Genomic DNA, 16,679 nt, shown 5'->3' on the forward strand with positions numbered 1-16,679 from the left:
GTTCACCTGGTCAGTCCAATTTATGGACTGGGTAATTTATCAAAGAATCTATCTGAAGCGAAGACCGGCTAAAGCCACATGTACCTGGACCCTGCATGCTCCAAGGAGGAGGCAGCCAGCACTCTGTTCTTCAACATGTAAACACAGCTGGTGGTCAAAAGACTCAGTATTTCCCCAGTAGCTAGGGTGCCTTAGGTGACTGCAAGAAAAAGCAGGCCCTTTCAAGTATTCCTTTCAACATTTGCAAACCACAAGGGACAAAGCAACACCCTTGCTTATGAAGGCTGTGTGACTTGTGCTCATCACTGGTATTTCTGATGCTTTGTTACCAAATGATAATCTGCTTTCTTTTTGCTGCACATGCTACTAAGGCCAAATCCTGACAGGTCAGAGCTGTACTCTCAGTGCAGTCAGTGGAGCAGAACATGTTTAATGACCAACAGAAGCAAGGCAAATTCTGCAGTTAAAGTCATAGCATGCAAAAAAACATCCTGAGGGTTCATCCTAACCTTGTATGTTCTTGTCAAGACAGATTTATTTACAGTCAGTACCACAGGGACTAGATTAAAGTGGCAGTGGTGTTATATCCACATTTTTAATGGGATTTGACATTTAAGGCAGCATTTCAATTCACCTCTAAGCCTGTAATTACACTTGCAAATCTGCTTAGTAAGACATCAGCAGAGTATCCCAGGGGACTGCTCAAACAGATTGGTTCTGTTCCCATAGAAACAGCATTTGAGCAGCAAGTGATGCTACAAAGCAGACACTGCAGATTGCAGTGCCTGACACAGACACTTGCAAACTGGACCCACTCCTAATCTTCAAAATAAAAACAAAGACTGCTGCAAAGTGCTTTATCTTAAAAGCAACACTGTGCTGAGTCAGATATCACTGGAGATTGGGAGCACTTCATGAATACGCTACCAAGACAGGGCTCCTTTCTACAGCCCACTGGTTATCTTTGGTCTCACAAAATCTGCAAGTGCTAAAAGTACCAGAGCAGCCCAAGGATGCAATCCTGTTCATCACCTCCTGGTCTTGAATCATGACAGTCCAGTGCTGAGAAGCACCTTTAAGCTTCTCACACAAGTGCAGACTCTGCCCAGTGCCTCCTTCCGAAAGGAATCCATTTAGATTTCTTGTTTCATTACAGCCCTACCACCACCAAAATTTTGAGAGCAAATGGACACCAAATGCCATGACTATATTTTGCTCCAAATTTACATATTCACTCCTCCTTTGCACCCAGTTTTCACCATCAGCCCCAAACATATGACTGGAACCAAATAAAGTACATAGGAAGTACTCAGCTGCAACTCCATGTATACTCAGTTCTCTTCAGGTCTGGGGGGAAAAAAAAAAAAAAAAAAAAAAAAAAAAAAAGGTCTGATTTGTTTGATTTGGATTTTTCATCGACTTTCACGGTAGGCAAAGTGAATGATCTCACAAGGCACTTGAGTAGATCTTGCTGCAGGATGCAAATGGTTTCATCCCTGAGTACAACTTTAAAAGACAAAAATGCAGTCTTCAGTCATCACCAGCCTAGTGTCAGAAGCAAAGAGAACATTTAGCACAGAGCTCTCTGCTGCAGGAACAAAGAGCAAACAAGTAGTGCAAAGCTGGGAAAGATGAAGAAAATCAAAAAAGGCTAATTTGTATCATACCACAGAAACAGAAGGAAACCTAAGGCCAAAGAGTTTGGACTAGTAGAGGAAGAAAGCTTACAGAAGGTAGACTGGACTGTTCAACAGCAAAACCTTTCCAGCCTTCAGTGCTCATTTAGGAGCAGCCTGCTACCTCCATCAACAATGATCCCTGACAGGCAAAAAAAAACAAATCTAGAGAGTATTCCCAAAGAGCCGTAAGATTCCTCAAGGCCGTTTCAATGACAGGAACATAACTCAAGTTTTTCTCTTTTTTCCTAGCAGAGATGACATGACGCTTTGTCCAGCTTAGCGCATACAGTTCTCCTCTCCTCAGCAAGACTTCTTCTAGCTGACAGACATGCAGTTCAGCTCTGCCGCATCCTGCCTACCCGCTGCCTTGACTCCCTCTGGCCCATCGGTGATACTGGGCTCACTGGAGCACTGCCTGTGGCTAAAACTGGGCTGCAGGAGGAGGCATTTGTCAGTACTATCTGATTCCTCAACCACCATCCCTGTGTGCATCATGGAGGCCATTGCCAGGAGCTGAATGTCTGAGTGAGCATTGGCAACAGTGTGGCGACGGATGCTACCACACTTCTCCAGGTAAGCCTCACCCTCCTGCTCTGTCAGTGGGGTCAGGGCCATCTCGCTGGGCTGCCGACACGTCACCACGTGAGATGAATAATTTGGTACACCAATCTTAGGACGGGATCTAGAGTACCGTCTCTCTGGAAGAGAAAAAGGAAGCAAGAAGGTCAACAGGGCACAGACAAAGCATCACCCAAACTACTAGGCTGGCCCCAGGGAACACAGAGGACTCAGCATGCAGCCACAGTGTTTCACCTCGTTACCACCCGGGAAGAGTCAGGTGCTCATTAGTTCATAATGCTGGGGTTTGGAAAGGAGGTCTGCTACTCCCCCAGTTAGGAGACACCTCCCCTCCTGCTGCAACCTAACGGTGCTGCTGCCTGTGAGAGATGTGAGCCAAAAAGTAATGAGTGCAGCAAAGGGACTTTCTTCAGCATCCTGATGGTCTCCTCTCTCACCCATGTGGGTGAGGACCACGTAGGAGCTCTCATGTGCAGTTCAGTAAATCAGTGCCACTAAAGTGGCACAAGTCCCCAAAGAAACATCCAGTGAGGACCTGAGTTGCTATCCCTCTCTCTGGAAAATTTCTCTCAGGAAATGCCATTTAGCTAGTATCAACATGAAATTCCTGATCCTTGTACTGTGCTGCCTCTCCAGCTGCCTAGGGAAAGTTGGTTCTACTGGCATTATCCTGCTGTATTTTTCAAAGATTATGCAAGAAAAAGAACATTTCATCAACTTTAAAACATGCCTGGTTTTGTGGCTAGACACAGAAAGCACCTAATAGTGCAGAGCAGCAGCCCACAACAGCCCATGCGAAAAGGCACAGAAGAGGCAGGCAGTACTTGAGAAGCGCAGGTGACACAGAATTGATAGATGCAGGGTCTACAATCTGCTCAACAAAAGCGTTAAGGGGGAAAAATACCTGGTTTAAAACTCGAAGCCAAGGCACAGTCCCCAGCCCTATATCATGAATGACCATTTCAACTCTAACACTGAAAACTTTAAGAAAAGCTGTAATCTGAGTCTGTGCTTTGGGTTACTGTAATTCACTTCCCTAGTAGGATGAATCAGACAGTATTACTTTTCACCTGCTGTCTTCCACCACCGTGCAGCATTGCCATGTGGTGTTAAATACTTCACGTGGTCTATTTCCAAAGCAGCTGATAAAGCTATTTCCTACCTGTCTCTGTTTCTCTACAACTTCTTTGAAGTGTAAGGTCTCATTTCATAAAGTTGGAAGCCTTTAAACCATACCAAATATTTCCACCAAGACTGCAGAGCATAAGAGAGAAAGTAACAAAATGCATAGCAAAGCAGTCATCACTGAAGGTTATAAAAGTTTTGGAAGCTTGCATCAAGAAGAAAGCAGAAAAACTCTGTATTGTTCCAGGGAAGAATGCATGAGCAGCCAAGCTATGACAACAATTCACCCTGCTTCTGCCAGTAATACATTAATTCAAAACGGTTCCTTTCATGGTTTAGAATATGTGCAAATAATTTTTGAGGGTAGTTACAGTAAATATACTCTTACATGTCTCTGCAGCTCAAGCCATAGAGCAAGCTGTAGTGTTGGAGGGCATTGGGAAAAAGTAATTTAAGGGAAGAGCCATGCAAGCATCCTTTCACTCAGCACCTGTCCTTGCAGCTCTGTCAGCAGCCGCAGGCAGGGCAGCAGCAGGAAAGCATCCTGGCACAGCAAGAGCATCACCAAACCCCACACACTGCATTAGTGTTCTGCTGCTGCGCGTGCCTGGGTCTTGGAAAGTTATCCCAGCATAGACAAGACCAAAATAACACTGGTGTCATTAGCAGTAGCTGCTTCTCCACCTTGACTAGAACTTATCAGGGCTTCTTCATTTCTCATTTCCCTGAACAAAGTGAAGTATTGATACAAAAAGAGAAAAGCCAGTGGTGGGGGCAGTTATATACTTGCAACATGACCAACCAAGGCTGAGATCTTTAAACACACTTAGGTGCCCATCTCCTGTCTACATTAGGAAGTCAGACACCTTTAAGAGCTGTTCAGCTCTTGAGCTGAGAGAAGAAAGAGAGCCCAGTAGCCTCTTGAGGTAATGGTTCATTGCACTGCCCCACCCCATGATTTAATATTTATATTATGCCTATCCTGCAGCGGCTTCTAGCTATGAAGAGGTGTCTTAACTGACTAGAAAGGTCTGAGGAGATTAAACTGAACTGTGCTGTGCAAAACACCACTGTTTTCCAGACTCTACAGCTGCAGATTTTGTAGGCAAGGGCTGAATCTTTGTTCTTCTCTAGTCCTATACAACACATTCAAAATGTAAACATGCTTCATTTAAACACGGACAGCTTGCAGCCCTTCCAAAAATCCACCCAGCAGAAAACCATAAGGTCGGCCCCCACCACAAGTGATGCAGCTGTCCAGACCAAGATGCAGTAGGAGGACATTTCTGCTCAAGTGTCAGGCTGCAGGATGTGCCCTGCTCTTACACCAATACCAGATGGCAGCAGTGAGCACAGCTGTGGGAGGTGTGACCAGGTAGAGGAACTCCTCTGCTTAGTGACAGAGCTCTGGGAGGAAGTGAGTAGGTTGAGGAGTATCAGGGAGTGTGAGAGGGAGATAGACCACTGCAGTCTCACCCTACCCTTCCTCGGAAAGGCTCAGCACGTGGCCATGACACACAGTTCAGAGCACTCCCTACCTTCTCTCTGCATGGTGGAATTTAGTGACTTGAGGGATAGGGGGCAACGGCAGCATGTTCCTGCCTGGTGCAGAAAGAGGAGTGTCTCTGCTGGGACTACCCCACCTGCCCAGGTTCCCTTGTACAAGTAGTATGAGGCTCTGCAAGTGGAAACACACAACAATATTGAGGAAGGTGGTTCAACTAAGTTGGAGGTGCCACAGGGGACAAGTCAATCTGCACGCTCCACCAAAACAGCTGCTATGAAGAAAAAAGGCAGGTCATGGTCATAGGAGACTCCCTTCTAAAGGGAACAGAAGGCTCAACATGCAGACTAGACCCGCTTCTGAGGGAAGTCTGCTGCCTCCCTGGGGCCAGGGTTAAAGATGTGAAGAGAAAACTTCCTGCCCTGGTAAGGCCCTCAGATTATTATCCAGTACTAATTTTTCAGGTAGGCAGCGATGAGACTGCAATGGGAAATCCAAAGGCAATCAAGAGGGGCTTCAAGGCCTTGGGATGACTGGTTACAGGATCAGGAGCACAAGTGGTGTTCTCCTCTGTCCCCCAAGTTGCAGGATATGATGAGGGAAGATACAGGAAGATCCACCACATCAATACCCGGCTGTGGGACTGGTGTCACCAGCAGAATTTTGGGTTTGTTGATCATGGGTTGGTTTACATGACACCTGGCCTGCTGACAACAAATGGGATGCACCTGTCTCAAAGAGGAAAAGGATTCTTAGACAGGAGTTTGCAGGGTTTGTTGAAAGAGCTTTAAACTAGCTGTGGTGGGGGAAGTGGAGAAACCCAGGCACAGCAGAGACAAACCCAAGGGCAGCAGGCCAACATTTGAGGGATGGTATGCTAGTGAAGCCCTTTGGTCTGCTGCCTCAGCAGAAGAAGGGGATGGAAAGCTGTGCAGTAGCAAAGACACAAGGGTTATAGATGTGTTAGAAATCATTGCAGCACCTGAGAATGGTCACAAAGTAACTAGGGCTTCTCACTGCAAAAAGGTGGCAGGATCAGTAGCCCAGCTGAAGTGCATCTATATGAATGCACACAGGCAACAAACAGGGGACAGAAGCCACTGTGCAGCAGAAAAACTACCACATAGTTGCCATCACAGAAACATGTTGGGATGACTCCTATAACTGGAGTGCTGCATTAGATGGCTATAAATTTTTCAGAAGGGAAAGGCAAGGAAGGAGAAGAGGTGGGGTAGCCCTGTATGTTAGGGAGTGTTTTGACTGTCTGGAGCTTGATGATGGTGACATGCTTATGGGTTGAGAGTCAGGGGGAAGGCCAACAAAGCAGATATCCAGGTGGGAGTCTGTTACAGACCATCCAACCAGGATGAAGACGCAGATGAAATATTCTGCAGGTAACTGGGAGAAGTCTCACAATCGGTGGCCCTTGTTCTTGTGGTGGACTTCAGCACACCAGATGTCTGCTGGAAATACAACACAGCAGAGAGGAAACAATCTAGGACACTCCTGGAGTGTATGGAAGACAACTTCCTAACACAGCTGGTCAGTGAGCCAACTAGGGAAGGCGCCCCACTGGACCTGTTGTTTATGAACAGAGAAGGATGCGTGGGCGATGTGACAGAGGTCACCTTGGGCATAGTGATCATAAAATGATCAACTTTTCTGTTCTTGGAGAAGTAAGGCAGGCAGTCAGCAGAACTGATACTTTGGACTTCCGAAGGGCAGACTTTGACCTGTTTAGAAGGCTAGTTGGCAAAGTCCCTTGGGAGGCAATCCTGAAGGACAAAGGAGTCCAGAAAGGCTGGTCTCTCTTCAAGAGCAGGTTGTCCGCATGTGCCGAAAAGTCCAGCTGGCAGGGAAGAAGACCAGTCTGGCTGAATAGAGAGCTTTGGCTAGAACTCAGGAATACAAGGACAATTTATAAACTTTGGAAGAAGAGGGAGGCTACTCAGGAGGCCCTGAAGTTATGCAGGAAGAAAATTAGAAGGGCCAAAGCTCTACTAGAGCTGAATCTGGCTACTGCTGTAAAAGGGAACAAAAATTGTTTCTATAAATACATCAGCAACAAAAGAAGGGCTACGGAAAACCTCCGCCCTCTGGTGGATGCAGAGGGAAACATAGTGACAGAAGATGAGGGAAAGGCTGAGGTACTAAATACCTTCTTTCCCTCAGTCTTTAATAGTAAGTCCAGTTGTGCTCCAGGTACCCAGCCCCCTGAGCCAGAAGACAGGGCTGGGGAGCAGAATGAAGTCTACATAATCTAAAGGGAAATGGTTAGTGACACACTACATCACTTAAACACACACAAGTGTATGAGGCCAGATGGGATCCATCCAACGGTGCTGAGGGAACTGCCAGAGGTGCTCACCAAGCCACTTTCAATTATTTATCAGCAGTTCTGGCTAACTGGGGAGATTTCAGTTGACTGGAAGGCGGCAAATGTGACGCCCATGTACAAAAAGGTCCAGAAGGAGGATCCAGGAAACAACAGACCTTTCAGTCTGACCTCAGTGCTGGGGAAGGTCATGGAGCAGATCATCCTAACATCACATGGCACACACAAGACAATCAAGCAATCAGGCCCAGTCAGCGTGGGTTTATGAGAGGCAGGTCATGCTTAACCAACCTGATTTCCTTCTACGACAAGGTGACCTGCTTAGTGGATGAGAGAGAGGCAATGGATTTTGTGTACCTAGACTTCAGTAAAGCCTTTGACACTGTTTCACACAGCATCCTCCTGAAAAAACTGATTGCTCATGGCTTCGACAGGCATACTCTTCACTGGGTAAAAAACTGGCTGGAGGGCCAGGCCCAAAGAGTTGTGGTGAATGGAGTTAAATCTAGTTGGCCCTCAGTCACGAGTGGCATTCCCCAGGGCTCAGTATTGGGGCCAGTTCTGTTTAATACCTCTACCAATGATCTGGAAGAAGGGATTGAGTGCACCTTTAATAAGTTTGCAGACAGTACCAAGTTCAGCAGGAGTGTTGATCTTGCTTGATGGTAAGACGGCTCTACAGAGGGATCTGACTTGCTGGACCAATGGGCCAAGGCTAGTTGTATAAGGTTCAACAAGGTCAAGTGCTGGGTCCTGCACTTGGGTCACAACAGCCCGATGCAATGCTACAGGCTTGGGGAAGAGCAGCTGGAAAGCTGCTTGGCAGAAAAGGACCTTGAGGTGTTGATCAACAGCCAGCTGAACATGAGCCAGCAGTGTGCCCAGGTGGCCAAAAAGGCCAACAGCATCCTGGCTTGTATCAGGTATAGTGTGGCCAGCAGGACCAGAGAAGTGATCGTCCCTCTTTACTCGGCTCTGGTGAGGCCGCACCTCAAATACTGTGTTCAGTTTTGGGTTGCTTACTACAAGACAGACATTGAGGTACTGGACAGAGTTCAGAGAAGGGCAATGAAGCTGATGAAGGCTCTAGAGCACAAGTCTTATGAAGAGCAGCTGAGGGAACTGAGGCTGCTTAGCCTGGAGAAACAGAGGCTGAGGAGACACCTTATCACTCTCACAACTACCTGAAAGGAGGTTGTAGCATGGAGGGTGTTGGTCTCTTCTCCCAAGTAGCAAGTGATAGGACAAGAGGAAATGGCGTCAAGTTGTGCCAGGGGAAGTTTAGATTGGATACTAGGAAAAAATTCCTCACAAAAATGGTTGTGAAGCAGTGGAACGGGCTGCCCAGGGAAGTGGTGGAGTCACCATCCCTGTGTGTTTAAAAGGCATATAGATGAGGTTCTTAGGGACATGGTTTAGCACCAGAGTTAGGTTATGGTTGGACTTGATGATCTTGAGGGTGTCTTCAACAAAAATTATTGTATGCTAAAAAGCCAGGACATACGAGAAAAAGAAAAATCATGGCCATGGCCTGATGTTTGCTTAATAGATAAATAAAAATATTCCCACGAGAAAAAAGTGCCAATTTTGCGTGTAAACTTTTAGTCCTGCTGACAGAGCCAAACCTGATGACCTGAGAGACTGAAGTCCACCAAGAGCAAGCATAATATAGGAAGTAATAACATAAAATTATTCCTGCCCAGCCTGGTGGCCCTGCCTTCACCTGAACTGGCAAAGAGATCCTGAGATCCTTTTCTGTCACATATTTGGATGCTGTGATAAAATGGTCAACTAGTATCATTAGTTACATCAACTATAGCCTTATATACAATGTATGTACTTGTCTGCATGAGTGCGTAGGTACACACACTCACTGACTAGCAGACTGAACAAGAGCTGACACACATGCCAGTGTTTCAAAGCCTGACACCATTCAGCTTTTTAATATAATCAGAACCTGGATAGGGAGATTGTAAAAATCTGCTAGTATCTAAGGCAACACTGACAGTAATTCATAAGACCACACTCTTCCCCTCAGACCTACATCAGCATGGAAACAGGGGCACTGCACCGCCTCCTCATGCAAAAAATAAAGCAAGGCTCCTGAGTTTTACTATACTGAAGCAACTACTGTGAATCAGAAACACTGCAATGAGCTGAGCCCAGAATTGAGCACCAGTTGCAAACCCACCCAGGAATCTGGTCAGACATGCAGGCAGCTTGTGCTGAGGCTTGTGCTGCTGCAGCACAGTTGCTGTTCCTTTAAACCATGCAGCTGGTTACCAGCGTGAATATATTTATGCTAAAAGCAGACCCACATTCAGTCAGCATTCACAAGGCATGTTTTTTAAGTAGGTACGCAACTGATAGCAGGTTATCTCCAGTGCATACTTTAGTTTGGAGAAACTAAACTTTAACTCTTCTCCTCCTTTCTTTTCTGTTACAGTCAAGTTGTTACTTTCTGTCCCAGAAATAGCAGCATTTCACCATACTCTTCTCGCCACCATGACCTTTTGAGATGATAGGGTGCTGCTCAGACACTGTGCTCCAGATACAACTGAGCGCAAAACACTTGTAGGAGACAGCAAAAGAGTTAACCAAGTGACAGCAAAGGCTAGTTTCGAAAACTAACGAAATTCCCCTCCATCTCCTCTTATCACAGTCTTACCCATCAACTAGGAAAATGCTAGCATTTCACTGGTGGATTTGGAAACCCAACTGTTTAAGTATCTGAGCGCCTTTGATAACCTAGACCTTGATCTGTGCCCATCCCTGACCACAAAATTTCACAGAAGTTGGGATAAAGGAGGAAGGAGGAAAGTGGTGGTGGTGGTGTGAAATAAACTGAAGAGATTAATGTACAAACTTTATCTGATGAATCCACAGAAATTATCCAGCTCCCCAGCAGCACAGGAGTGGTCCAGTATCCTGCTATCAGAGCAAAATGGGTAGGACTCCAGTGAAATGTGTTGGAAGCACATGTGACTGGTGGCCCTCAATGGAAGAAGTTAGAAGAATTCTTCATTTTCCCCTCACCAGCAAATGTTTTTCCTGAAGTTGCAGCTGTAAGACCTAGGACTGGGAAAGCTTGTCTGGGCACTTAAAGGAGGACAGGTGTTGTGTCACTAACACAAGAAGAGGAATGGCAGTTTGGTTGCCATCTATTAAGGCTACTCAGCCTTCAGCTTAACTGAGGAAATAGGCCTGACTTTTGACTTCTGAATTTACTAATTCAGTTAAGACCTGATAGGTCTCTGCTTGTATTTTCTCCCCACAACAGCAGCAGAGACATTCTTATGACATTAAGCAATGCTTTCTAATGCCAAAGGTGAGAGCTGCAAAAAACTACAGAAGAGTTGAGGAGCTGCCCTCAGTAGAAGTTTTTAAGAGCAGGCTAGCTGTAGAAATGGCTTACATACAACTGACCTGGTAATGAAAGAGAGAGATGGACAGTAAGGAATTTCTCGCTGTTTATTCTTTTCAAGGGAGGGATGACTTGACTCTTTTGATGAAAAAATACCCATAGACTATTTTTGTGCAACAAAATTAAAATCCTTTATGATGAGAATCAGATAAAAATAGGCTAAGCTCTGAACATTCACTTATTGCTTTACTTTTCCCCCTTTACTTCCTCAGCCACAAAAGACAGTCTCTTAAGGGAGCTGTCATGCATAGTTTAACTATACATTTTTGTCTCAATTTTGGTGCATTATGGCCAGGAACATAAACTGGAAGGAGGTTTTAAGGGCTTTTTTTCAAGCAAATTCAAATCACCAGTGATGTTTGCTTTAATACACGGGGGGAATAGGGTAAATGTTTTATCTTCCTACCTATTCCCCATGTAAATACTTTTTCTTAGACAACTGGATCCCTTCAGCATGTTCCATCTTTACAATGCAGGTTTTGGCTATTTTATATGGGCAAAGGAGGAAGGGTGGTAACAGAAGAGCAAGTGAGGACACTGCCCTCCACGAATCCCCTCTGTGAGCTGTCCTGTCCTCTTTCACACCTATTCCTGCTGCACTCCTCTGTCACTTTAAATCAAGTTTAAGATACAGCAGCCTTGCAGGCTGAAGCCTTATGTGTATTAATAGCTGTGATCAAACACCTTCAGTCATATTTCTCAACACTTGTTCATCTTCAATGCTCCAGTCCAGAGCACAGTTTGGCCTCCACAGCATCTGTTGAGAATGCAAGCGCACCCAAAGCCCAACAGTGCATTACCAAAAAGCTACCACAGGGAACCTACTGGGCTTCATCAGCATTACAAGATGCCCAGTGAGAGAAGAAATTAGTTCTGAGAAAGCAAAAAAGTGACAGAAAGAGAGAGGAAGAGAAAGAAGTTTAAGGAAAATAAAGCACCTCCACAGCAGCACTTTGAAAATACCAAGATTATTTGTGGAAAAGTACTGCACTGCTGTCAATGTTGTGTAATGCAAACACAAGTTCTTCATTTCCTCCTGCTCAGCATAGGGTGGAACAGGGGCAAAATGCCACCTTGGAAATACACACAAATAAATGACAGCTAAAATTAAAGTAAATACAATTACCTTAAGGCACATAAACTTTACAAGGCTAGTCCATGTGATTTTTTTTTTTTAAATGACACTAATGCCTTGCTTAGCTGGCAGAAATCCAGAATGGCTACTTCAGTACAGGTCAAGCAGCTACCTTTCAAACTATCCCAGCAGCATGCAGATGCCCATAAATAGCAAAACAAGTTAGTCAAAGCTCAACTTTTACAAGGGAACATGGTCTAGATTTAGCCTCACGATCAGGTCTGTAAATCAACGCTGAACTATATAAAGAAGTTCGTTTGCATAAAAAAATAGTTAATTGCTCATCAGCCACAAGAACAAAACCTGAGCCATAGTGTGCCTAAAGCGATGCCATGAGTTGATTACAGGTACAGATCACCTAAGTCCTGATAAGTCCTTCTACTGCAAGACCATCTTTTCCCCTGTGCTGCTAAGGTGTAGTACAAGACAGCTTGTGTGTCTCCAGCTTGCTACAATTTGCATTGAAGCAAAGGCTAAAGCTTATAAAAAAAGAGGAATGCTGGAGCTTTCTTCACTACTTCTTTTTAAATTTTCTTGATTATCAGATCAGTATCACTACCCCCATTTCTTAGCTAGCCAATCTCTTCTGGCTGGCCATGTGTATAAGCAGAGCTCCTGGACCATGTGTGGAGATGTTTTCCACTGTAAGCCTCCCCTTCCTGAAATGAAGTGGCAGTTCTCTCACCTAGACCCATTTATCCACAATTTAAAACTCCATTAAAACAAACAAACAAACCAAAACCCCACAAACAAACCAAAACCCCACAAACAAACCAAAACCCCACAAACAAACCAAAACCCCACAAACAAACCAAAACCCCACAAACAAACCACACAAAACACAAACAAAACAACAACCTGTAATCCCTCAGAATGAGCATCTGACAGTTTTGCTGTTTGTGAAAGCTGGCTGGTGCAGCAGTGAGCATGGGAATCCAGGCAGCCGAAGTGGGCTAGCAAGCAGGGACAGAGTGCAGGCAGCAAAGAGGCAGGTGCAGACTCTCACTGAGGTGTGAGCAGTACATCAGGCATGGACCAGGATTTTTAAAAATCCAGTATTTATCCAGAGAGAGGGAAGACTTCACACGTGTTTGTGTGCAGTCATGAGGCAGTAATAGTTCATTCAGTCATGGAAAATAAAAAGTCTGTCACAAAAATTTACATTCAGAAACATATTAATCAGGACCTTCTAGAGGGTATTTTAGCCTTTGTTTTCTGTCTCTCCTGGAGTCATGCACTTATTTTCTAGCACAGATGTGCATTGCCTCACATTAATCAACCTGTGTACCCCAACAAGAGCTTCTGTATGATGCGCATGTCTTACCAAGCAAGCAGGTGGTACCAGAGAAGCTGTGATCCCCACACAAACCCAGGTACGGCGATATGACCTGCTTGACCAGTTCTTCCAGCTGTAGGTAGCCTTCACTGGGGCCAGTAGGCTCATGGACACTCTGAAATTCAAACATAAAAAGTCAACATTACGCTTACATAGTTTTGAGTAAGGTTTCTGAATAAAGCCTGGCGTCTGTCAAATCTCTCTCCACCAGAATATCCCAACTATATTGGTAGACCATTTGGAGAAGCACAGCTGATAAACCCAACTGGAGGTTCAGGTGCCATTCAGGTCAACCTCCTCCTTCAAGTCATAGCTGTAACCCTATGGACACTAAGCAGCTAGCTGTCAATTTTCTGACCAAAGGAAAGGATGGTACAAGGTACGCTCACACTGCAGATTTGCACAGTGTAACTACAGCAATATAATTATAACAGGGCAGTTCTACCAGGAAATATCTCTTTGTAGAAATGCCTTAACATGCCTTGGGCAAAGCACTGTTCTTCTCCTAGGCAGGACTGCAGGAAAATCACCCTCTGTAGTCTGGCTTACAACTGGGAAGATGGTACATAACACTAACCAATTTAACAGTAATTTTAGAAATTGTTCACAGACTTAACTTCCTGCTAAGCCTCAATAAGCTTTTCTTCCTCAAATGCATCACTTTGAGACTCTCAATGCCCTCAAGGTTATTTAACTAAAATATTTCAGGGAAATTGAGCTAGCACTTTAGTATCTCCTGCTGTTTTAGTCTGGGTCATTGGGAACATCAGAACAGCGGGAACTCATACAGAAATCTCAGCTTAGACACTTCACAATTTTGGCTGTACTTCAGAAAGTTTTGTTTCCCACCACTCATTATATGGTATCTTGGAGAAGAAACAAAAAGTGAGAGGAACCCAAACAGCCACCTGTAATACAGTATTTTGCAGGACAATGAGACTGGGTGATACAAAAAGATAAAACAGCTGGTATACTTGGCTATATTTGGCATGCTTCGAAAATATTTCCTTGAGGTCTGGATAAAGAGGATAGTCCTCACAGAAGGCCTGGTTCTTTTGAGAGAGGCCTTTGGAAGATGTATAGCATTTTGCCTGATGCCAAAAGATATTCCTTCTCTCATGAGCACTGCTCTGTGATTCTGTGATTCTGCTCAGCATCCCAGCCAGCCAAGGGGCCAGTGTTGGGCAGCCAGCAGCCACAGTTTGTTCCACAATCTGCTGTGATGGCGACGCACCTTGTCATTGCAAGGCTGAGAAACCAGGAGAACTAGGGTACAAAGAGGCATTCAAAGAAGCTGAGAGATGAAAATGTATGTGAAAAAAAAGAGTACTGAGAGTGTTCCTAGGTGGGGAGGAGAGGTACTGAGAAAAATACAAACACCAGCAACATCCTCACCTGTTCCCAGGAAATCTCAGGACATTCAAATTCAGCTCTAATGTCTACATTTACCACTCCCAAACAAGGACACATCACTTCCCTTTCATCACACTCTCTCTACCTTCCCCATTCTCCTTTTCAGGGTTCATATCAGTTCAATGAGGTTGAGATACCCAAGTGGAGTCAGACGAAGAAAAGCAGAGGCTCCCCACCTGCAGAATTAATAGCATCTGGACAATGGAAGCTGGGAGCTTTGTCTGGACCAGAGGAATAATTTCTTCCAACTTTACTTTTAGCAAGACCAAGTCTCTGAAGCCAAGAAGAGCAATCTGACGGATAGTCAACTCCTGACCCTAAAAAACACAGAAGGCAAAATCCAAGAGTTGGTAAAGGGACATGTGAACATTACACCAGCACGTGTACGCACACAGACAGAAGGGTTCTGTGCTCCCCATTGCTGCTGTGGCAAAGCACTCCCAAGCTGCTCAGGCTGAGGATTCATGGCACTCTTTGGTCGCTTCCCTCTCAGTCTCTGTCCCACACAAATTCTGAAATGAGTAACACCTCATCTGATGTGCCATTAGATTTGGAGCAAAGAAAAAAATGGGCCTGTATTTCAGCAAAAGACTACATCCTCATGAAACCCAACTGCCACTCGATTCAGTTACAAACATCCAAAGCCCAGGACGGATGCAGTTCATGCTTTTGCCACTCAGAAATGAGAAACTAGGGAAGGTTTTGTAGGGAAAGAGGTTGGTACAGAGTATTCCTTAACTAAGACTACTTCTGGTCTGTGTCGAATCTTTTTGCTCAACATCTGCACTTTAGACCTTGCTGATATGACATAAATCCAGAATTCAGTCCATTATAGATTTCAGAATTTAGGCTAGAGCAAAGCTAGTGAGACTGCTTGTAACAAATTTCATTTTTAAAAGCAACAGCTTTTATTTCCACCATAAGGCACTCTGTGTCATCCCAGTTACTTTTTTACATCAACAACAAAAGTGAGCAGGCTTAACAGCTGAAGATGTAATATTTCTCAGCATATTTTGACTCCATTTGGCATTCTGGTGTTACTGTCTTTCCCCCTGCTATGCTTAACACCTGCACAGCTTTCTCTTGCCTCACTGCAGCTTAACAGCAGAAATTTTCCTTTCAGCCCTGCCCAGCACTTTCCAGCCTGAAGAGTTTCCCTTGTTCTTCCCAGAATATTAATCTCTGCCCCACAGTCTGTTTGGGAACCATTTTATGGTCTCCATAACACACTAAACATGGCAAATATTTACCTGGAAGGAATTCACAGCAGTTAATCATTAATTCATAATGGGTTTAATGTCATAATTAACAGCATAATCAATATGTAAATACAAATTAAAGCCAATAGTCTGCAGGGCAGTGTGGCCATAATAGAAGTACTTTGCTGTTTTAAAGCATCATTGCATGTTTAGAAACACAGAGGTATAGAAAAGACCGGTTCGTATCTCTGAACTCTATTTCAGTAGCTACACACTTTTCATTTATATAACGCAGTTTTGTCTCCTTAACTTCATACCCCATTTCAAAATCCAAACATCTCGCTATGCCAAACAAAACAAGATTTGCTATTCTTTTTCCACAACAAGTAGTTACATCAACAGCTGCAATTATGCAAAAGCCAGTGACTTGTTTACAACGTTTCCCTCTGTACAGCAATTTAACCAACTTGGTTGCTTAAAAGTCATATTTCTGCAACAGCTATGAGCCTCAGATCTAAACTTAGCTGAGATAGGAAGTTACTTCTAGTAACATACACTCACACATTTGGCTGACTTACTTTCATGCTGAATGTGCAGTTGCTGGGATCACAGAAGAACACAAATAAGTAATCATAAAATCATTTCAATTGCAAGAAACCCTCAGGATCATCGAGACCAACCATAGCCTAACTCTAGCACTAAACCATGTCCCTAAGAACCTCGTCTAAATGCTTTTTAAACACCTACAGGGATGATGTCTTCACCACTTCCCTGGGCCTCCTCCAATGCCTGACAACCCTTTCTGTGAGGAATTTTTTCCTAATATCCAATGTAAACTTCCCTGGTGCAACTTGAGGCCATTGCCTCTTGTCTTATCACTTGCTACTTGGGAACAGAGACCAACACCCTCCATGCTACAACCTCCTTTCAAGTAGTTGTAGACAGCAATG

General features: G+C 44.5%; 1 protein-coding gene across 2 annotated transcripts in view; it reads right to left on the reverse strand.

Annotated features, from left to right (window-relative positions):
- Positions 1–1,401: 1,401 nt before the first annotated feature.
- PRR5L (proline rich 5 like) overlaps positions 1,402–16,679 on the reverse strand; it is a 44,844-nt gene continuing 29,566 nt past the window's right edge. The window contains exons 6-9 of one of the 2 annotated variants that reach the window (XM_065636471.1): positions 14,707–14,847; positions 13,106–13,232; positions 2,343–2,377; positions 1,402–2,294 (exon numbers count right to left, since the gene is read on the reverse strand). In XM_065636471.1, the coding sequence (XP_065492543.1) occupies positions 1,995–2,294; positions 2,343–2,377; positions 13,106–13,232; positions 14,707–14,847 (603 nt within the window). In that variant the 3' untranslated portion in view covers positions 1,402–1,994. Of the gene's footprint in view, positions 2,378–13,105; positions 13,233–14,706; positions 14,848–16,679 lie in introns of both variants that reach the window. The other variant, XM_065636470.1, reaches the window with a different exon arrangement.

This window comes from Caloenas nicobarica, chromosome 5 (genome assembly GCF_036013445.1).
Source record: "Caloenas nicobarica isolate bCalNic1 chromosome 5, bCalNic1.hap1, whole genome shotgun sequence".
In the NCBI taxonomy this organism is placed as follows: Eukaryota; Metazoa; Chordata; class Aves; order Columbiformes; family Columbidae; genus Caloenas; species Caloenas nicobarica.